The 23,488-nt window shown below is 45.9% G+C and overlaps 1 protein-coding gene across 5 annotated transcripts in view; it reads left to right on the top strand.

Moving 5' to 3' along the window:
- The window catches only part of NEDD4L (NEDD4 like E3 ubiquitin protein ligase), a 338,296-nt gene that overhangs the window by 95,686 nt on the left and 219,122 nt on the right, over positions 1–23,488 (top strand). For all 5 annotated transcript variants that reach the window (XM_079943343.1, XM_079943342.1, XM_079943344.1 and 2 more), the window contains exon 2: positions 9,576–9,649. In XM_079943343.1, coding sequence (XP_079799469.1) covers positions 9,576–9,649 — 74 coding nt within the window. The remainder of the gene's footprint in view (positions 1–9,575; positions 9,650–23,488) is intronic.

Genomic DNA, 23,488 nt, shown 5'->3' with positions numbered 1-23,488 from the left:
GAGGCTATGTTAGTTGGTTGACGGACCATCCCGCTGTTAGTGATAACTCAAATTGAGGCTGCCGAATGAAGAAAATGGGATGAATTTAAATGAGTGTTGTTTTTTTGTTTTTTTGTTTTTTTGCGGTACGCGGGCCTCTCACTGTTGCGGCCTCTCCCGTTGCGGAGCACAGGCTCCGGACGCGCAGGCTCAGCGGCCATGGCTCATGGGCCCAGCCGCTCCGCGGCATGTGGGATCTTCCCGGACCGGGACACAACCTGTGTCCCCTGCATCGGCAGGCGGACTCTCAACCACTGCGCCACCAGGGAAGCCCTGAGTGTTGGTTTTTAAAGACAAATGTAAGTTTCACAGCGACACTCATGTTATCACCATTCTTTCTGGAATTTTTTTTTTTAAAGTCATACTTATGATCATATATCTGAAATTTTCTGGAGTTGTCCCAGTTTCAGATTTTGACTGTACTAACAGGGCATGGGTGTTCCATACTAAAAATAATATAGCTGATGCGCTTATATTGAGCAAGTCAACCAAATTCTGTTAATCCTGCCTTAAAAATGCCACTGCTTGTTACGTGATAGAAAATACAGGCAATGGTCTTTCTTCTCACTGGTGTTTTTTTCCCTTGTATTGAAACATTGTCCTAATCCACAGGAAAATCTCAATTTAGCAAAGAGAGAAATCAGGCTCCCATTAATTATTGCATGGGATTCTCCACGTGCGTTAGTTCTTTACTGCCGTGTAACAGATTATCCCTAAACTCAGCAGCTTAAAACAACAAGCGTGTGCTACCTCACAGTTTCTGTGCGTCAAGAGATCAAAGATGACTTAGCTGGGTGGCTCTGATTCATGCCGTGGTGGCACATAGCATGCAAAGATCTGTCATGAGGTTGAAGTATGATGTCAGCCAGGAATGCTGTCATCAGAAGGCTTAATTGAGGCTGGAGGACCCACTTCCAAGATGGTTCACTCACATGGCTGTTGGCAGGAGGCCTCAGTTCCTCACTACATGGACCTTTCTTCTCATCGGGCTGCCTGAGCGTCCTCACAACATGGCAGCATCTGGTTCCAGCCAGAGTGAGTGATCTGAGAGGGGGAGTGAGACACAATGCTTTGCTTTTTATGACCCAGTCTTCAAAGTTACACACCGTCACTTCCTCCACAGTCTGTTAGAAGTCACCAAATCCACCCCCAGCAAGGGAGAGAGATTAAGCCCTGCCTCTTGAAGAACGGGATTTCAAGAATTCATGGACCTATTTTAAAGCCACGCAACATCATTTCTGAAAGTCCGTCACCTTGTGCATTAACATTGACTCTGCTCTGGAGGGCCATCCTTTCACTTCTTCCCGTTCGCTAACTTTTCCATTTGACATTAAGAATGGTTGTAATCTAGTAGAGGTTAAGAAATTTAGGTTGCACAGAATCCTATATTTCTGTAACTTTTTCCGGAACTGATATCCTTGGGACTTCCACTAGTTTCAGATGTTGTGTGTTGGGCGGACAGTGGTGAACAGCTACCGTGGATGGTCCTGTAGGTGCGGGCTGTTTGCTGTTGTTGGTGTTATCTGAGGTTCAGCTGGATGTGTAGGCTTGGTATTGGGCTGCTCTCATTTTCCATCCTCTATCTTTGTTCTTCCCACACGTATCTCACACCTCTGTTTCACCCCGGTATAATAGGCATATTTCAGGTATGTGTGTACTAACCTCTGCAGCTGACTGTAAGGCCCCGAGGGGCAGAGAAGAATGCATCTTGTTCAGTTTTGAGCTCCTCCTTTCTGCTAGCAAAGATTCCTTGAACGTAAATCACTCAACACATTTTTTTGGTTGAATGTGTCATAAGGTCAAAGTGGAGAACACACACACACACACACACACACACACACACACACACACACACACACACACACACACACACACACACACACACAGAGAGAGAGAGAGAGAGAGAAAAGTTACCAGCAGTGTAAGGTTGGGAAACCCCTCGAGAGTGAAGAGGGGAAAAGGTTTAGGGGGCAGGAATTGGGGTAGAAAAGGCAGAAAGAAGATAAAGAGGACAGGATATAACAAGAGTTGGAGATGACAGGAACGTGGGGTGATTTGGGGAAGATGGGTTGATGTAGGAAACTTTAAAAAATGTATGGCCCAGGATCTTGTCTCCTAGTTAGGGCGAGAGCCAGGTAGGAATGGGGAGATTAACAGTATCTCTTGGGTAGCAGGCACTATGTGGACACTTCCCATATGTTGTTTTATTTTTTAAAGCAACTAAAATTAGTTGACTTATATAGAACTTAGATATTTCAGTGGTACAAAAAATATCAATTATCTCTCTTAATCTAGAGAGTGGTTACTGCAAGTGTCATGGGTAATAACTAGAACTATAAATATACTGTAGAATTGGGAAGGTAAAGACATAAATTAATTTAGGGGAGAATAATCAAGATGTAAGTCCCTGGCTTAGGACTTCCTCATCCACAGGGACAGCTGGTGTGTGTGTGACACATGGGGTCACAGTGGATCCCTCTGGAGTAACAACACTAGTTCCCAGCCCAGATATCAACTTTCTTTTTTTGGGGTGGGGGGAATCTGCCGTTGTTAAGAATAGGGAATCAAATATCAATATAAAAGTTAATCTTCTCAAGGCAGATTCACAGGAGACAGGGTAAATTCTAGTGCCTGTGTTGAGTTGCACTTGAGATTTATTTTACCACAGGAACGATTTTGACAGATTATGTATTTAATAGGTTTTGTGGGTGGGCATGGGAATCTGGTAACCACTTACACACAGTTTATATGAGCGGGCTGCCGAGTTGCAAACAGCTGACTTACAAAATGAGCCTTCGGAATACCACCCGGCGTACGGACTTCCTCTGTGCCACTCACTTATGGTTTGAGCACCTTATCTTGTTTAATGTCTTGATGAAGAATTAGAAAATTAAGTGGGAAAGAAAAACACCTGTCAAGTGCAGAGAATCCTCCCTGTGACACAATAACAATGCAGGGCAGTCGATGAATAGAATGGGAGGAGCCCCTCAAAGTCATGGGAAAGCCTGTGGTTATCTGGCCTCGCCTCTTCTCTGCCTTGCTTTCTCTGCCTCATACAGTCCATTGCCAAATAATATTTTCACTGTCATAAGCCACCTTAGTTAAATATTTAATTCTACAGAGTCATAGCCAGGGACCAAAATGTCATGCGTAGATTTTATGAAAGTGATAAAATGCTTCAGAGAGTACAGTTGCTCGGCGTGGGGCCCGTTGCATCTGATAAATGAGTCACATGCCTGGTCATGTGTTTCCTCACAGAGTGACGATGGCTGCTTATCTGTGTGCAGCCTTGTTATTTGGAGGAAACAAAGATAAGAAGTTTTTGCTGTATGTCTGAAACCCACGTGTAAAAAACTATTTTTGTAGAGTAGCCTGCTCTTTCCTGCTCTCCTGCCCCTAAATATTGGAGCAAAGTGAAATTTCCTGCAACAGCTGCTTGTAAATAGTAAGCGCTCAATAAAGGCCCTCTCTACCTTTTATCTCCCAGCCGTTGCCTCCGAATTACGTAAGAGGACCCTTTTCACATCCTCTAAATAGACAGCTCTATACCTTTGTGAGTTGGCTAAAATACAACATGTAGCTGTGTTTTCTTATGACAAAAGGTTTCATTTTAGAAACAGAAGTCTATTTGCCTAAGCCTGTGATTTTAAATTTTTCCTTTTTTTCTTATGTATTTCCTGAAGTTTCTACAAAAATGTAGTTTCCAAACAAAAATATTTAATGTTTCAAAAGGAAAATAATGCAAATATGCAGAAAGATGTTATCCATTATCCAGAGGTAATCACTATTACCATCATCCTTTCTAGGGCTTTTCCTGTACATATATGTAATTGATATTTATTTATTTATTTTTTTTTTACATCTTTGTTAGAGTATAATTGCTTTATAATGGTGTGTTAGTTTCTGCTCTATAACAAAGTGAATCAGTTATACATATGTTCCCATATCTTCTTGTGTCTCCCTCCCTCCCACCCTCCCTATCCCACCCCTCCAGGTGGTCACAAAGCACCGAGCTGATCTATTTTAAAATGAGACTGTATCGTATGCGAGGGCAGGCTAACTGCTAAAGCAACCTTCGGTTTTCAGTGGGAATAAACTGTACCAGTCTATTTCCGCTTCACTGTCTGGGAAGGGGCAGTAGGTGGTGGTGGACAGGGCAGGGTGAGGCAGGGGATGCTCTATTCCACTCCCCTCCTTTCATGGAGTTCCCCCTTCTTGGCCTTCAGGATTTTCTCCGTTGAGCGGGGGGAACAGGGAAGAGAATGGAGGTGGGTGAGTGGGGAGACCTTGTCTGGAAAATGTGTCCATCATTTTTGTCCACATCTCATTGGCCAGAAGTTGGTCACATGACTGCAATTTAGGCTGGGAAACGTAGTCTAGTTGCAGGTCCGAGTCAAAAAGGGAAACAGTCAGTTGAACCACGAGCTGCTCTCTAACTCAGTTGTGTAAACCGTTTTGAAACTTTGAAAAGAAACCAAATCGTTTATTTCGAACATGCTTTTGTGTGCAAAATCTGGTTCCCTCTCCATCTCTACCCTATGTGAAGCCCCACCGTCTCTTGCCAGATCTTCTTATAATTGGTCTTCCTGCTTCTGTTCTTGTTCCCCTGTAGTCGCTGACCCCCAACAACTGAAGGGGTCTTTTAAAAACTGAAGTCAAATTTTATCACTCTCCTGCTTGAAACTTTCCAAAGATGGTTGCATTAATGCCCACCCTCTAATGAGGCTGGCGTCTCGGCTCTCTGACCCCACCGGCCATGCTGCCCTCCCTCCCTCTGCTGGCCCTCTGGCCTCTCCTCTTGGACTTGCCCTCTGCAGGCGGTGGGACTTGCCAGCGTCCCTGAGTGAAACTCCCCCCACCCCATCACCCGTCAGCTTCAGTGTCACCTCTCCAACCACCAGTCCTAGATAGCCTCCCCTCTCGCGCTACTTAGTTACTTCTATTTAACTGTCATGTTGTTGTCAAGGCACTCAACCACCGTCAGAAATCATCTGGCTTGTTTGTTTGTATATGCTTGTATTCCATCTTTCTGTTTTCTAGATTGTGGGTTCCTTGAGGCGGGAGGAACTCCATCTTGCTCCCATCTGTGCCCCCAGATAATGAGTCCTGCACGCGGTGGCTACTTAGTACATACTTGTGGGATGAATGAAGGTCTTGACAGATTCTCACGTTTGTTTTTTTTCCCCAAGGACCTCTGCTTCATTTTTTTTTAATTTTAAAATTTTGTTTTTTTTATACAAGTTCTTATTAGTCACCAATTTTATACACATCAGTGTATACATGTCAGTCCCAATCGCCCAATTCAGCACACACACACCCCAACCCCACGCGGTTTTCCCCCCGTGGTGTCCTTACGTTTGTTCTCTACATCTGTGTCTCAGCTTCTGCCCTGCAAACAGGTTCATCTGTACCATATTTCTAGGTTCCACATACCTGCGTTAATATACGATATTTGTTTTTCTCTTTCTGACTTACTTCACTCTGTATTACAGTCTCAAGATCCATCCATGTCTCAACAAATGACTCAATGTCATTCCTTTTTATGGCTGAGTAATATTCCGCTGTATATATGTATCACATCTTGTTTATCCATTCATCTGTCAGTGGACACTTAGGTTGCTTCCATGTGCTGGCTATTGTAAATAGAGCTGCAATGAATATTGGGGTGCATGTGTCTTTTTGAATTATGGTTTTCTGTGGGTTTATGCCCAGGAGTGGGATTGCTGGATCATATGGTAATTCTATTTTTAGTTTTGTGAGGAACCTCCATACTGTTCTCCATAGTGGCTGTATCAATTTACATTCCCACCAACAGTGCAAGAGGGTTCCCTTTTCTCCACACCCTCTCCAGCATTTGTTGTTTGTAGATTTTCTGATGATGCCCATTCTAACTGGTGTGAGGTGATACCTCATTGTAGTTTTGATTTGCATTTCTCTAATAATTAGTGATGTTGAGTATCTTTTCATGTGCTTCTTGGCCATCTGTATGTCTTCTTTGGAGAAATGTCTGTTTAGGTCTTCTGCCCATTTTTGATTGGGTTGTTTGTTTCTTTAATATTGAGCTGCATGAGCTGTTTATATATTTTGGAGATTAATCCTTTGTCCGTTGACTCATTTGCAAATATTTTCTCCCATTCTGAGGGTTGTCTTTTCGTCTTGTTTATGGTTTCTCACGTATTTTTAATGACAGTGTTATAGCCCATTGCACGGAATTGCTGTGAATATTTAACTGTCTACTTTTGTGGCTTTTTATTTTTTTTTTAATTAATTTATTTGGTTGCATTGGGTCTTCGTTGCTGAGCACAGGCTTTCTCTAGTTGCGGCGAGCGGGGGCTACTCTTCCTTGCGGTGCGCGGGCTTCTCACTGCGGTGGCTTCTCTTGTTGCGGAGCATGGGCTCTAGGCACGTGGGTTTCAGTAGCTGTGCCTCACGGGCTCTAGAGCACAGGCTCAGTAGTTGTGGTGCATGGGCTCAGTTGCTCCTTGGCATGTGGGATCTTCCTGGCCCAGGGCTTGAACCCATGTCCCCTGCATTGGCAGGCAGATTCTTAACCACTGCACCACCAGGGAAGCCCCTACATTTTTAAATTCAAAAAATGTTTTGATGACTCCGTTTAGCTAGTTTTGGGGGAATTTTATGGATTTTTTTATTTTATTTTTATTTTCTTAGGATTGATTCCTAGGTGAGAATTTGTTTACTGAATGGGTGTATGTACAAAATATTAAGGTGTTTAGACCCTCCTGGTTTGTTTCCCCATGTAGTTGAGGGATCTGGTATAGCACACTCTCAATAATACTGGAAGGTGGGCTGGGAGGGGTAGGGGGTGGGAGTTTTGTCTGTCTTCATTGCTGTATCCCTAGATCTTAGAACAGATGTTCATGTTTACTAAATGAATAAATCAGTTTCCATAAAAAATTCTAGGTATCCCTTCATTTAAATTTATTTTTATTCATTTATTTGTATAAATGTTCCCTGATTTTTAAAATGTATGCTTTTGCAGAGTAGGTCTGTCCAATGTAAGAACATTCGCCCAACGTTAAACCTAAGGGGCCTGGGTGTTAGCTGGGCTCACCCTATTCCTTAGAATCCAGACAAGGTTCCTCTGAGCCCCCTCTGGAGTTGGTGGTAAGTCCAGGATTCTGCCCAGGATTTCCGAGAATCCCAAGGGCTGTGAGACAGAGACCATTTCTAACCAGAATTCTTGTCTTCTCCGTGACTTGTGATTGACTGTAGCTTGGTTTTCATCACACCGTCCCTTCTTTATTGCTCCCACATCAGTCACAAGTGCAAGACTAGGTGTGTTGCTCTGAGTTGGTCATTGGAAGAGTTACTGCTTTGTAGACCCTCCATCCTCCTCCGCAAAGGTCCTTTCACCCTTCTGTCGCCAGATCACACATCTGCTTCAGCCAGCATCAAGGACGGGCCTGGAGACGTAGCGCTTTCCTTTAACAGTATCCACCCTCTGGGGGGTGCAGCCGTTGTCCCCCTTCTGCACAGTGGTGTCTGGGAGAATCGCTGATTTGCAATATTTGTCATTGGTGAGAGGGGCAGAGAGTTGGGATGGGGGAGGCAGGGAGACAGAAAAAAATAAGTTCCTCTCCAGCTGTTCCTTTTCCTCATTTCTTCTTCTGAATGATTCCTTATTCCTCCAAGTAAAGTCTTAACCTCTTCGCCTTGCTGATGAGGATTTCATTTTAACTCATGGTTCTCCGTTGGTATGCTACGGGCACTAGTGGGTCATAAGCTCTTCCCAGGTGTACTAGGAACTGTCCACAGGTGTGTTGCCGAATTTTGATCCACGTGTAAAAATACTTCAACTGTGGCGTTCCTTGAGCTGAGTGGGCCTTAGGAGCTGTCAAATGATGGCTGTGGGGTGCAGCCTGCTATGAGAAACAGAAAAGAGCCTTAGCCTAGATAACGTGCCAAGAAAGAATCCCTGGTGATGGGTGGTGAGCTGAGTGTGTAAGAGAAAGGGGAGGGCACTCAGCGCCTGCTTAAGGGACCAAGGGAAGAGCATGTAACCCTGGGAGCTTTGGTAAACCATGTGGTAGGGTCCTGCTTTAGGTCCTGTTTAGTAGGGTCCCTGGCTTGGCTCAATCCTTTCGTGAAGGTTGCCAAACATATTAAATCCTGCCGGACTTGAATGTAGGCCTCCTTTGAAAGGGAATTATAAACACACACGTGTTGGTGTCCCTTGCTGTGTTTGCACGTGGGCAGCCTTGTGTCGGGGGTGGATGGTTGGAAGGGTGAAGGATCCTGGGAAGTAAAGGTTCTCAAACATGGGTTCCGATTGCCTGTGTGTGTGCGTGATCTGGGCGGCTCATCGATAAGGTTCAGCACCCTTTTCACTCCATGTGTTATTTCACCCTGCCTTCATCTCCTTTGACAGGACATAACGTACAGATCATTTAGGGTTTCTTTCCCTCACCTGTGTCTTGACTAAACACATTGGGTAGATGAATTTCCTATTACTTCTCTCTTGCCCCTCAGCACTTGGGTCCCCAAGGGCTCCATCCCTAGCCATGTTTTCTTCTCACTCGTCTTGGATAACTGCTCACAGATCTTGAACTCTACCTACCACCTGTCAGCTCTACACTGATAACTCCCAAGTCTCTAGCCCAGACTAGATCTCTCTCGCATTTATCTGTTTAGTCATCTCTTTTTTTTCCCACCTGGTTGTTTCACAGGGCACCTTGAATTCAACCGAATCCTCTGTTTCAATTTATGTTAAGACGTAGTGGCCCAAACTGGAAATCTGAGAGTTATCCTGGACTTCTGCCTGCCCTTGCCCCTAAGCCGTCTCATCTCTCCTGAATGTCTTAGCCCTTAGACTAGACTTCTCCTGGCATGGTACCATCACAGGGTCCTGTGCTATCGTCTGCCCATCACTCTCAGTAGACTGTCAGCATATCCATGTCTATATTTCACGTCCAAGCTCAATGCCCATAGGAGCTGCTTAGAAAATATTGGAATGAATAAATAAGCAGGTGGATGGGATGAATGAATGAATGTTTTCTGAGATGTTTTGGGGTGACTTCCATTTAGGATGATGCTTTTTATTTCTTTTTACTGGAATGAGACATTATTTTTGTTTGCCAGCACCAACATTTCGAAACCGTAATTTTGAGGACATATTTTACCATGTGAAATTCCTCTCTCAGGCCACACACACAAATATATTAACTTCAAAGGAGGAATTATTTATGAAATTTATGGTATGTTATTGCACTTGGTCATTTACCTAGGTGGTTTCGTGTGTGCGGTTGTGTTCTTGGTACAGCTGGGAAATATTTACTGTCTGTGGCAGGAATCATTGATCTGCATGACCTAGTTTGAATTAAACTTGAGCCTAATTAACTTGGATGCTCTCAATGTCTAGGGTTGTAGGATTTCAGAGCTGGAATGTTGCTTTTTGAACTTCAGTGTAAGGAAGGATCGCCTATGCATAAAGAGTAATCATTGACTTTGCATGTTGGCTGAGAGAACGATCGATTCAAAGTCCATTTTGTAAACTACTTTTTTTCCCTCTCCAACAGGGAGAGTCCCGTATCCTCAGAGTGAAGGTTGTTTCTGGAATTGATCTCGCCAAAAAGGACATCTTCGGAGCCAGGTATGTTTGCTTTGTTATCTGGTAGGCTTCTGAAGAGAGTTTAAGCAAGCGCTTTTCAAGTTCAGGTGCATCGGAATGACCCGGCGGGGGCGGGGGCGGGGCGGTGCTTCTTAAAGCAGACATTGCTGGGCCCTGCCTCCCGAGTTTCTGATTGAGTAAGTGATGCTCACGCTGCAGCTGGTTCAGGGACCACGTTCTTGCAGGGGTGTAGACCTTGTGCAACAGCGGCAGTGAGCGGGCTTGGCCTTCCTACAGGTTGATTTCATGAGGAAATTCGATTCAGATGTTTCTGTTTTTCTGCAGTAGAAAAATAAGTTTAAGAGCATGTCTGTGTTCATTTTAATATATTCCTGTTTTTTGTTTTTTTTTTTAAAAAAACAACCCTAGCTGAGGGAAACAAAGTACTGTTTTGTTCCTGGGAGAACTGGATATTTTTTGGCATGTGTAATTTTGGAATTAAGAGACTTGGTGATTTCTGTGGCATTTACGGAAGCACTCACAGCCTCATCATTCTGACTGTTTTAGTTAGCTTTTTTATTTTGCGTGTAGCACCCGGTATCCCTGTATCTTTCAGTCAGCCCTACTGGCTCTTGACAGTGTGTTGCCTTAAGTTGCTGGACTGGTAGCAGAGTGAGGATTAGAGCTACTTGGAACTAGGATTTGAACCAGATTTCGGAGAAGAAAGCCCTTTTGAACTTTTGACCTAAAGGATATATTAGAGATGATGTAGTCCAACTTCCCTGTCGAATGGAAACAGGAAAGGTTACTATTTAAATCCAGTCACTTATGAGGCCCCCGGTCCCTGCTCAGCGCTCTCTTCCAGTTGGGTACCTGATGGGGTTGAACCAGAGGGCCGTGCTGGCCGCTAGAGTCACCACATTGGAACACTGGGTCATCCCGTGAGTCTCCGGGACCATTGCCCGTAGTGACGCTCGGGTTCAGGGCCTCAGCCTGACACTGGAGACCCTGAGTGATGAGGCCTCGTTCTGTCCAGCTAACCTCATCCTCCCAACACCGCGCAGAAGCCCTCGTCTGCCGTTGGTCGGCACACCTCTTTTACATTCTGTCCTGTTACCATGCCCATTTTGAGTTTTGTCTAGCAAAGAAATCAGTAAGCTACTAATGTGATTTGCGTTAACGAGCAAAAATAAATCCAGGCATATCTCACTTTGTTGCGCTTCCCAGTACTGTCTCTTAACAAATGGAGGGTTTGTGGCAATCCTGTGTTGTCAAACGACGGTTGACATTTTTTAGCAAGAAAGTATTTCTAAGTTAAGGTATTTACACTTTTAAAAAAAGACATAATGCTATTGCATATCTAATAGACTACAGCATAGTATAAACATAACTTACGCACCGGGAACCCAAAATTCGTGTGACTCGTTTTATGGTGATATTCGATTTATCGCGGTGCTCTGGAACTGAGCCTGTGGTATCTCCGAGGTCTGTCTGTAAATAAGTAAAATTGATGGACGTTCCAATATCAGGGAAATATTTTTTTTAATTTCTGATGCTTACGTGTGCCCCAGATGACTAACTGAGGGTTAGCTTTCTGAGTTGTGTCACTGGGAAACCGCATGCTTTGGGGCACTGCCATCAGCCTGAGCTGCAGGTGATGGGGTGGGGAGGGGCAGGGGAGGCACATCCCACCTGCAGGCTCTTTCTCATTTGACTGTGAAGCCACCCTGAGCGGTTTACCACGCACCTGCGCTAATGCTCTAGCATTTCACTTGCCTCTTACTAAATTAGACGTTTACTGGAGACAGAGACATCTTACTTTTTAGCATCTTTCTTCTACTGCTTAACACACAGAGCACCACGAACAGGACTGGGTCAGTTGGGTTTTAAATTTCAGTGTTTGCATGCTGGCCAGTAGACTGTGCTCTTATGTCAGAAATGTCTGTTGCTCTCACTGGCTCTTTGCATCAAATGTTAAGAGTTTGGAAGGAAGAAGTTGGATTTGGAATATTACAGTCACGTTTCCTTCGATTCATTTTTGGTTTGTTTTGTCCAAAACTCTTCATAAAAAAAAATGAAATTGATTCAGATTGTGTTTTTTAGCCTGTTCAGAAGCTCTGAGGTTAAGATTGGTAGCAGAATTGGGCTCCAAGTCGTAAAAGTGCCGAGCAGATCTGAATTGTTACATTTATATGAAAAGAGGAAGGGTCATTTCTTCGGGGCAGGGCTGAGAGGAATTATAGATAATGCCTCAGGATGTTCAGTGTTGTGACTTCATGAACCGAGTGCCAGAAAATGAGCAGAAGCTCTGAATCTGCGTTCTGCCCTTCACTGTCTTAGCTTAATAAATTCAACACACACACCCCTGCCTGCCTGCCTCCCTCCTTCCCTCTCCCCCTGTCTCAGGGGCCAGAGTGCTCAAAGCACCCATTTGCCAGTGAGTGGGTGCCAGTTGGAGGGTCAGGTGACCATGCAGCGTCCCGCCGCACTGGCATCTCCCTGGAGAGTGGCGACAGTTCTTGCCTCGTTATTTTGCCTAGTGACCTGTGGTCTCTTCCACGTTGTCTCATGCACATCCTTGCAACCCACCTCTGTCACAGTACGTTAGCAGGAAGCAAGGAGAGCAGTTTTCTCGTCACCGGCGGGCGGGGTCGGGGAGAACCCCAAGATGACTCTGGTTGGCTGGCAGCGCTCACGTGTCCTGGGGGAGTAGCCGTGAGTGCGGCAGGTGTTGTAATGTCTTCTGCGCTGTCCCCTGGAGTGAGACCCTTTTCTCTGTGTCCTTCCGAACCACAGGCCGGCAGGCCCCCTTTCTCCCCCAGCCTGTCACTGAATCTTCCCTCCACCTCTGTGTCTTCCAGGACCCTGATTCTCCCTTCACAGAAGGAGGGCTGGGTAGGCACTGGGAGCCCTGATGGATGGAGGAGGAAGGACAGTCTTCCTCAGCAGCAGCGTCAGGCACTTGGAAGTGGTAGAAATCAGATAGAGGCTTGGATGTGTTGGAAGACGGATTTACAGTCTCTGGAGTCAAAGGAGGCTGCCTGGGTCACGTGGCCTGAGGGTGGGGGAGGGCCGGGCATGTTGGTCGGAGTAGGCGATGCTGGAGGGTAGAGCAGTGCCCTCCTGGGCGCCTGAGGAGAGGCTGCCTGAGGCTCCAGCGCTGAGGACTGGCATCGGCGGGGGGACCCTGGCCTCTAGGCCTACCTCTCAGCTTGGTCTCATGAAGACCACCCTTTCCCAAAACAGAAGCGGGTGCCTTCTGTATGCAGTGTTTGTAACATGGTATCACCTCCCTTTTGACGTGTTATTGGCATTTTGCACATGGCCTACCTTTCTAAAGAGTCTGATTTTCTTTGGCCCAAGCTTTTAAAAAAGAAAGAAACTTTCCACTCACCGTGCACCTGAAATGCCCTTCTCCTTACCTGCTCTCTCTGTCCCAATCCAGTGCTGAGGACACAGGATCACTTTCCAGCTTCCATCCAGCAAAGTCTCACTTTATTAAAAGAGTCTTTATTGTTGGGAATGTCCTGGCGGGGTCCCATGGTTAGCACTTGGCGCTTTCACTGCTGGGTCCTGGGTTCGATCCCTGGTCGGGGAACTAGGACCCCACAAGCATCACAGTGCAGCTATTTTAAAAAAAAAAAAGAGCCTTTATTGGAAGAAGATTTGATAATTGAGCTGTTGCTCCCCTGGAACTTCTCAGCAGTTGGTCTGTGTGGAGAATTGCGGCAGTAGAGAAAGATGTTATCTTTTGGACCCTACCTTCAGGTGGAGAAGGGCAATCCTATAATCTGTCATCTAAACAAGGGACACTTTTGTTTGCAACACGTGCTGAATCAAATGGGAAGTCAGGACATGGGATGTAGGTGGAGACGGTGGTCACCTTGGGTCAGAGGCACCCAACCGTTAAGATCCACACTGTGAAAAAAAACGCTGTGCAAGGCTTTTGAGCGTTTGTTGTTGCTGTCTTAAGATTGGCCAAAAGAAAATCAGACTCTTTCAAAAAGTAGGCCACGTGTAAAACGCCAATAACACATCAAAAGGGGAGTAAAATCATGCTGGAAACACCGCATACAAGAGGGGTGCCCACTTCTATTTTGGAAACAGGTTGTCCTCGTGAGACAAAGTGCAGCGTTAGGGGATCAGGGTGACACCGCCACCTGGGAGGTCCCTTGGATGCTGTGCTGGTGGATGGTTTGTCGCTACTCGCTTTCTGATGACCCGCCGACATGGCCACACCTCCCACCCTCCAGCCTGCTGCAGAGCGTTTGAGCTGAGGCGCAGACCTAGCCAGATGAGTCCCCTCATCCCCTCCTTGCCTGGTTTGATCTGCGTTTGCCTGTGGGCTGAAATCCCAGTTTCCTGTTAAGGTGGAGGTTTCACATCCCTTTGTAACGCAGTGTGCCACGCCCTCTCTGGTTGGTTTGCCTCCCGCTCTGGTCCCACCCTGGCCGCTGCCTGCTTCACAACCCGCCCCCCCATCCCTACACACAGCACACTCTGCCTTTGCTCCCTCCGCCCCTCTGCACCCCTGGCCTCACCCTCACCTGCCAGGCAGCTCTGCCGGTCATCTCCTCTGCTGGTCCCTCCCAGTTCCCCAGCAGATCACTTCCTGTCTTTCATATGCCCTACAACCCAGAAGTATTATGTGTCCCTCTGTTGTTGTTTTATGATTATAACTATTTCTTTCTCCCAGACTACATTTTTAGCTTCTGACAGCTAGGGTTTATTTTATTTATTTTTTACTCTCCCTGCCTTACACGATACCGGCACATAGTGGATTCTCAAGAAATATTTACGGAAAGAGTGAACGATGACCTCATCTCTTCCCCCCTTCCCTCCTTTTCCTGCCCCTTCACTGAAAACTCACCTTCCTCTAGGTGCGCCGTGGAACGGGCTGCTTCTTGCCTTCGCGGGTGTTTCGCCTTCTGCCTGGAGTCTGCTTACATCCTTTCTGGCACTGCTCGCCCAGCTCTCCAGGTCCAGTTCATGTGGCAGCACCTCTGCTGGGCTCCCCAGCTCAAGAGGAGAAAGCAACTCTTGTGCCTAGGCTGTCCTGGTTCCACAAGTCTCCCCCTCCCTCCAGCCCCGGTCTCAGCTCGGAGGCTGTAGCTCTTGTTCCTGTTTGTAAGCCCAGAGAGATCCTGGCACAGGGCAGTTGCTTGAGTTGACTTCAATAGTAGAATCTAGTAATAGAACCTAAGCTATGGTGCAGGGTCGCCAACCTGGAGGAAGGGTCACTTTTTTCTAATTCTCAGAGGTTCCCTTAGCTCATCAGGCATCTCCCTCACCCCCACCCTGCCATCCAGGGCAGGTGCTTTTTGTAATTCTCACAAAGGGTCTGTGTAGACCAGTGGAGGAGGCCCGCCTAGGACTCTGATAAAAGGTGAGCGTGGAGGAGGGATTGAGGGAAGCGAGCACGAAGGCTGGTGTCAGAAAAGCATCTCGGGGAGCCAGCGGGATGGCAGGCAGGAAGGGTCTCCGTTTGATGCTGATGTCTTTGCAGAATCACTGCTTCAAAGCCCACAGAAGGGAACACGCTTGTGTTGGTGGATATAGAAACTTCTACTTGGGGGGCAGGAGGCTGAGCTGGGGCTGCCATGGAAGGTCAAGACCCTGCACCAACCACTTAGTCTTAGGGTCAGGATGGAGCCATTGGCACGAGTCATGGGTTGGGGAGCACGTGGCTGTCATTCCTGACAGGAGAAGTAGAGGCAGTGGGCTGGGCTCTTCACGGGCAGTTACAGGTGGGGTCGGTGGGACCACTCTCACTTCCCAGGGAGGCTTTTAGGTACTTTCTGATGCGGCAGGGATGAGTCCTGCTGTTTGGCCACAACGATGTGTGCAGTTTGGGGTCCGTGAGTCATGCTTTCCTAAAATGGGGTATAAGGAAGGAGGGGAGCGAGTCACGATAGCTCCTGTTTATTGAGTGCGTCCTGTGTGCCAGGCATGGCCTGACCTATCTACACAGGAGCTCGTTTGATTCTCCCCAAAGCCCTTATGCCGCAGGCCCTATTCTTCTGTCCATTTTGCAGACAAGGAAAACACGGCAAGAAAGAGAAGTTGCAAAGTCTATATTCCACTAGTAAGGTTTAGAGCTGTGAGCTGACTCAGAGCCTAGGCTGCAAAGTCTATATACGACTAGTAAGGTTTGGAGTTGTGAGCTAAGCTGACTGAGAGCCTAGGCTCTCAAGTTCTTTACAGACTACTTTGAGTCCTTCCAGGTTGGCTGGCCCAGTGCACGGAACGTGCTATGAAGTCATCAGAATCTGTCTTTATGAAGAGGGAATAATTATCTCCATTTTTAGGTGAGGATGTTGAGGTTCAGAGAGATTGTCACCAGCCCGGGATGAAACCGCTCTGTAGTGAGTGGTGGGACCAGCGGAGTCCAGATTTATCTGACTTCAGAGCTCTTTCCCATGGTGCGTTAATACGCATCTTGAACGGCCAAGGGTCAGCCATTGGATGGGCCGTTGGCCTAGGTGACTGTTAGATTGGATGACTAGGCATTTTTTAAAAAGCAGATTTAAAGAACTAGCCAGTGTGTGTGGTGGCAGCTAATCAAGTGCCTAGAATTGTGAGTCAATATCATCAAGTATTAGATTTCGAATAGATAAGTAAGATCTGTTTTTTTTTAAACTTAAAATACCTCTTCGCGTTTCAAACTGTATTCTTTTTCAGGTAAGCTTGTATCTTAAGACATCTAACCTTCTGTCATAGGCTGAAGTGGTAACTGAATAGGATCATTTTAGTGCAAGTTTTAGATCTACCCTCCCCCCCTTTCCTCCTTAATTATGATCAGAGTCTTTATTCGAGGTTACAGCGGGTGGAATGCTTTGGAGACTATATAAAGCTGCTCCTTAAAATTGAGCAATGCTGGCGAAGACAGACCAAGTCCAGAATTTGATGCGTTCGTGCAGAAAGTTTCAGGACCCAAATTTCACAGTTGCTTCTCTATTGTGTGGGTTGAGCCTCAAGTTAGACCTGTTTGGGTTGCTCTCATTTTTTCTTCTGGCAGCTGGTGATTTAAAATTTAAAACACATACGACTCGGGCATTGGAGGGATGTGGTAAAAAAAAAAAATCCTTCTGTCTTCCAGTAATTGAGACTGATGGGGACTTAATGCCACCTAATGACAGCTCTGTGGCACCAGCTTACTCCAGTCCCCACCGTCTACATTTAAGTCGTTAACATTTTGCCACATTGGCTGCATCTATCTTTTTTTCCCTGAAGTATTCAAAAGGGATCATTCAGACCTCATGACACTTAGCCCCTAAATACTTCAGCCTGTGTCTCTAGGAGAAAAAAAACAAAAACCCTGTGCCTTCCTAACCATCATGCAGTTTTCACAAAATTAACGATAATTGCCTGCTGGACTCTATTACCTGGTCCATTATCTGAATTCCCCCAACCGGCCCTGAAATGCCTTTTACAAGTGGGCTGCTTAAACCAGAATTCAGTTGAGAATCACGTATTGCAGTTAGCTGTGAGGTCTCTTAAGACCCTGTTAATCAAGAACAGTCTTCGCTCCCCTTTTTCAATGACCTTGAGGGGTCAGTAGGTCGTCTCTCTGACCACATTTGATTGTTTCCTGTGGTATCATATAATGTGTTCTTCTTTCTCCTGGGTTTCCTGTACCTTAGGAGTTGGATCTAAAAGGTTGATCAAATTCAGTTGAAACTTGTAAGACAGGAATGGGGGATGCTATTTGAGCCGGAGGGACCCAACATCTGGTTGTCCCGTAACTGATGATGCTAAAATTCATCCCTGGGTTAAAGTCTGTTCCCTCCACTGTTAAATTACATTTTCCCCCAGGGGACCAGCAAGAAATGGGCGAGGTGATAGTTTGGCACTAGATACATGTAAATTTTAAAACACTAATTTGCTTTTTCTCCCAAAGGATTAGAAATTGTTTTTTCTTTTGCCCCTTTTGGAAAACAGCGCACAAAAGAACTCTCCTCCTTTTACAGGTTGAGAAACCTTGAGGCCATAAGTACCTTGAGGGTCCCCTTGCTAACTGTCAGCACTTCTAGGACACGACGAGGCCAGGGTTTGTATAGTGTCAGGGTTTGTATAGTGTGGGTTCTAGACTGAACCCACAGGTGTGTCTCTGTGGCCCGTGGAACACTAAAACAAAGAAATAAAAAATTTGAGCCAACGTTTGGGAGACTTCGTATTAAAAAACCAGATTTCTAGGTTTCTGGAGAATCTCGATGACCTAGACATCCTGGCCCGTGTTCCTGTGAGGCCGCGTGGCTGGAGCTGTGTGCTGGTGGCGCCCTTTGGGTAGGGCCGTGCCCTTGGGGCCACCATGGACCCCACACGTCCTGCTGTGTTGTGTGTGGCTGATATCCCCCACTGACCTGGCCCTGAGGTCCCTGGAGGGACCGCCTGCGTTGGGTGCTGACCCTGCCCTGGGTGGTCTTCGTTGTGTTGAGCTGACCTCCCTGAGGCACACCTGGCCCCTTACGCTCTGCTGACACTGTGTTTGTGACCTGCCAGCTCTGTGCAAAGCTCCCTCTCCCTCTGGAGGCCTGTTGGAGCAGCCTTAGCTATCTAGGGCATTGCTGAGAATCACAACAGCAACACTAATGGCCTCTGGGCATACTTTAAGACAAAAGTATTTGTCTTAAAATCCTTGTGCCTAAGAGCTCTTACAGTTAGTCATGCGAGAGCACAGAGCACCCAGCTCTCAGACTGTTTATTCTCATTGTTCTCCCCTGACCCCCAAACCCTGAAATGACGTTAAAAGGTATTAACCCTTTCCTGCCAAATAAAGACCTCTTCTAATTCTGCAGCAGGTACGCGGCTTTGTGTATATTTGTGCTTATCTCCTGGTCTTCGAATGGATGAACACATGCAACCTCCTTTTTATAAAAAAAATAATTTTTAATTTTTTTTTTTTGGCCATGCCACGTGGCATTTGGGATCTTAGTTCCCTGACCAGAGATTGAATCCATGCCCCCTGCAGTGGAAGCGCGGAGTCCTAACCAGTGGACCGCCAGGGGAAGTCCCTGCAACATCCTCTTAAAATATGTCGATCACCGTTTGCACACTGTTCAGGCCACCAGGTTCCCAGACAGAAACGTGAGGAGTGGCAGATGGGTCAGTGCGCAGGGCAAGCACGTCTCCATCCTGCCTTAAGCCCCAGGCTTGCTGTCCTAGAGCCAGTGCTGTACGAATGGATGTTTAGAATGACCTGGACTCCCTGAAGAGGCTATGCTGGAGTATGCACTGATTCAGAATTCAGGGACTCTCTGATCAGTTTTAAACTATACCCATATAGACTGGCCTTTGTGTCTTTCCAGTTTTGGTAAATAAGGGCGTGAAGTAGACGGGCCACATTTATGTACCATTCCCTGCTGTTATGTTAATGAGAATCCCTTGTTCAGAATCCCCCCCTTTGCCTCCACTCCTGACACATGAATGTGTTGGCATCTGTCACCTAAAGGGCCTGGGCTCTGCCACCTGCTTTAATACAGGGGGGAGGGAAAATTGCAGGATGTCTTGCCCTTACCTTCATCAGTGATGGACGATGCTCTGGTCCCTGAGTCTCTAGGGCAGGGAATTTGATGCGTTTTAGGAAGATGAGAGCGCCCCGCACGTAGCAGATGCTTGATAAATTTTGTTCATCTGGTCACAGTGGAGCCTGAGAAAATGGAAAAATTAAAAAGCAGCTGAAGAGCCGTGGGCAGTATTTTAATCCACTAACATGATGAATTACAGAGGGCACCAGTGGGGGTTGGAAGTCTGAGGATGCCTCTGGGGAGTGGTGAGGTTGGACCCTCTGCCTGACATCGCTGTGTCCCGGGGCTCCAGCATCCTTCCTCTGCCTCTCGCCCCATCTACCCACCCAACCCCGGCCAGGCTGCCTCCCTCCCCTCCTTCCTTCCTTCCTCTCTTTCATTCCTCAGCTGCCTGTGTCCCCCCAGCTCACCCCGGTAGCCTTACTCTTGCTTGATCCTAAAGTTTATTCTATATTTGTCTCCCAGAAGTTCCCCTTTTGGTGATGGGAAAGGATGTAAGGAGCCTAAAGTATTATAAGGAAGGGAATGTTGCCAACTTGAGATGAGTCAGAAGTGAAAGCGTTTGGGGATGTGTAAGACAATGAAGATAATATTTATTTCACAGAAATGGAGCCTTCAGGAGCACGGCCAGTAGGTATTGCATGGAGAGAGGTCTGACGTTCGGATGGCGGAGGGTGTATGCTATAGTTTCACCACTGAAGGAATAAGGGAGACGTTCCTCTGTCTGTTAATGGTTCCCCAGTGTTTTAGGTGAGGGCTGACTCTCCACCTTATTCTCAGTGGTAAAACCTGGAGGAGGCCTTGAGGGTGGGCTCACTGTGCACCTGCACTGGCAGAAATGGCAAGACTGAAGGTGAAAAAGTTGTTACACCTGAAAAGAAATTTGCATTTCAAATTTTCAACATTGCATTTCCATTTGCTTTTCAAAATGCACACTCCACAATCCATTTTGGTTTGCAAGGCGGAAACAGAGACACAGATGTAGAGAACAAATGTGTGGACACCAAGGGGGGAAAGCGGGGGTGGGATGAACTGGGAGATTGGGATGGACATGTATACACTAATATGTATAAAATAGATAACTAATAAGAACCTGCTGTATAGCAGAGGGAACTCCACTTCGCTGTACAGTAGAAACTAACACAACATTGTAAAACAACAACTATACCCCAATTTAAAAAAAAAATCCATTTTAGATGTATCTCTCTGGAACCCCAAAATATTATTTTTCAGATCCAAATCTCGTATGCTGGATTATTGCATCTTCTAAGAAACATTCATAAAATTATTTCTATTTAATGTTTATATTTAGGGCAGGAACCTGGAAAGTGAAGTTTTTCAGACTGCCTTAGAAGTTTAACCAAGCTGGCAGGTTCTCCAGTGGTAAAGACAACCTTTCCTAAGTGCTGCTGCAGGCAGTCCGAATCGGGGCCAGCAAACCTTTTCTGTAAAGGGCCAGAGAGTAAATAGTTGAGGCTTTGCAGGACTTACAGTCTCTCAAGATAGGACTAAAGCAGCCAGGACAGTATCTAAATGAATGGACTTGGCTATGTACCAGTGGCCTGTGGGCCACAGAGTTTGCCCGCCCCTGAGAGTATAAGCTATTGATTCTCTATAACATATGTATTTAGAACTGGGGGTGCCAGTGTTATTCGGTCATGATTTCCAGATTAACTGTTTCATTGAGCTGTTGGTTGGTCAGTGGCAGACAGGAATTTAGCCAGTATTGACTTTTTGGGCATGAGGGAGTAGGGTTCCTAGATGCAGCGATAGCTTTTAATTTTTTTTCCTTTACTCTCCAAGGGCTGCATGCTTACAGTACAGCTTATGTAACGTTTTACATAGGCACTGTGGATTTTAAAGTCTGCAAATGAATACAACTGAAAAATGTTTTTGTCTTAGAGAAAATGATTTCTCAGTGCTTTGTATATAACTACACGAGTAAGAAATAAAGTTGAATTTATATGCATCCCAGCAGATGCAGACACATCGTTTAACTTAGGGTGTGGCCATTAAAATGTTGCCTCTTTTCTCTACCGAATATTTCTTAAACTTATGACCTTACTGCCAGTAATGTTTAATAAGGAGTCTGCAATGTGTAACTCCTCAGTAAATTATTAAAAGAACTGGCATTCCTACTGTATAATATCAACACAAGTGATGCAAAGTGTGCCTTGCCCCAGTGGGTATGTGCTAACATTCCTTCTGGCTTGCGCAGAGGGATGGGGAATAAATAAACTGCAAGGTTTGTTTCCAGGTCTGTCTTTGGTTGTTACAGGTACATTGTTGTGCTTCCCCTTTGGAAGAACTGATTATTGTTTCAAAGTCTCTGCTATTTTTAGATGCTCGAAATTAGGCATTCAAGATGGGAAGGTAGAGAAGCAGTTGAAAGAAATACTGTGTTTCAAGTTTGAGGGCAACTGGTTGTGAAATCAAGATGGATGAATCATAACTTTCTCACAGTTTCTTTTTCTTTTTGCGAGTGAGAAAATGATAGTGTTGGTTATATAGCCGCTGTCTCGCACTCTCACTTGTGAACCCTTGGGAGTTCATTGCACACAGTGGCTTTAATTTTGTTGAAGTGATTTTCAATGTTATCTGCCGTTTGGACAGCAGAAGAAAACATGCAAATTCCTTTCTTCCAAAATGGATTACTGGCTCCCTGCAGTGTGATTTCATTTCCTCTCTGTTATTAAGTATGTAGTCGAACCATCATGTGCTAGAAATGAGATTTGCGTGACTATATACCTCAGTCAGGCTCTTTTGTCTGCAAAAACAACAACAAAACCAGTCTCTTGGCCTGAAATGTCAAAATATTTGGTCTTTCTCTGGACTAATCTTTTCCAGCCGGTGACTCCACCGTCTGCCTGGGCATCCAGGTTAGGGACCCGGGAGTTGTCCTCGGCTGTCTCATCCCTCCAGCTCTGCCTGGTCTCCGTGTTTGTGCCGAGGGCTTCCTGAGCGGGGGTCACACCTTCACGTCTGTCTTCTGCATACAGAGAATGCTCCCTCTCAAACAGACCGTATTCCGCTCCTGGCCGACCCTCCAGCGGCCACTCGTGGATCAAGGTCCTGGCTCCTTAGCCCCGACTCCACCGCCCTCCTGGGCAGCTGTTGGCCTCGGCCTCCCCCAGCAGCCGTGCTCAGTCCGTGCCTCCCAGTGAGATCTCCCGCAGGCAGCTTTCCCTGTCTCTGCGCCCGCCTCGCCCAGGTGTGCAGCCTCAGCTTCGTTTGCACATCGCTGTGCTCAGTGGTCACACTGCACGGTGTTGGGACTTTGCTAGACCGTCATCTCCGCACCCCGCTGCGGTCCCACACTCCCACCCCTTTTAACGCACCTGGCAAACTATGGTGCGTGCGCATGCCTCACGGCCTAGTTGGTGCTCAGGGCCCTCCCTGCCACTAGGCTGAATTTCTTTCTCCTGCTTTTGTACCCTCCCAGTGATTTGTACATGCCCCTATTTTCCTTACCCTCTCATCTCATAATTTTTAATTTTATTTTTCTGTATGTATTGTTAAGCCCCTCATTCTTTGCAATACTCAGGTTATACATTTTAATAATATAAAAAGTCTCTACCAGCACATACCACATTACTTTTCGCTCCTTCCGACTTTGAAGTTACCACAATTGCCTTTAACTTTAAGGAGAGCCTCACCCTTAACCCCTCTGTCCATGTAAAGTTCACTGGAGGAGAGGAATTGTGAAGCATCCCTAACCATCAAGGCTTCTGAAGGGCTCTTTCTTGTGTTAAGGGTCCACTCGGGTGTATGGGGGATTACAGCTCCCTCTAGTGGCCAGATCATCAGGTGCATTTTTTTCTGGATTTTTAAAATGGTATTCAAATCTAATAATTCTTTGGAGTTCTTTTTTTAATTTTAAAAATAATTCAAATCTTGTTTGTTTTGGCAGGTATTTAAATCATTCTCAAGTAGTGACACTTATACAGAGGAATGAATAATTTTACTTTAAGCATCCCATACTTTTTACACAGTTGGGTTTTAAAGTAGACAGTGCATAGCATTTAAACTTTATTTCCCCCCTTTTTCCTTCCCTTCCGCTGCCAAATAATTTCCTAAACTTGTAGAATCATCAAAATAAAATGCCACGAACTACAAAGGAATAATTTACTAATACGAGGAAGAAATGAAATTCTTCCAATGAGGGTCCAGTATGGGCCCAAAGACAAAATGAATTTAATGCATTTTTAGTTTCACGTCTTAATGGATCAGAGCTTCAAAACACATTTCATTTTCTTTATGAAAGGAACTTCCAGGCTGACATTCTTAATATAGAAAAATATTATAAAGAGTTAGCTATATCCACGCTAATATGGGAAACAGGTATGGATGGTCT

The sequence above is a fragment of the Stenella coeruleoalba genome, assembly GCF_951394435.1.
Source record: "Stenella coeruleoalba genome assembly, chromosome: 14".
Lineage (NCBI taxonomy): Eukaryota > Metazoa > Chordata > Mammalia > Artiodactyla > Delphinidae > Stenella > Stenella coeruleoalba.
The sequence above is the reverse complement of the archived record's forward strand: the minus strand, read 5'-3'. Positions and strand labels throughout refer to the sequence as shown.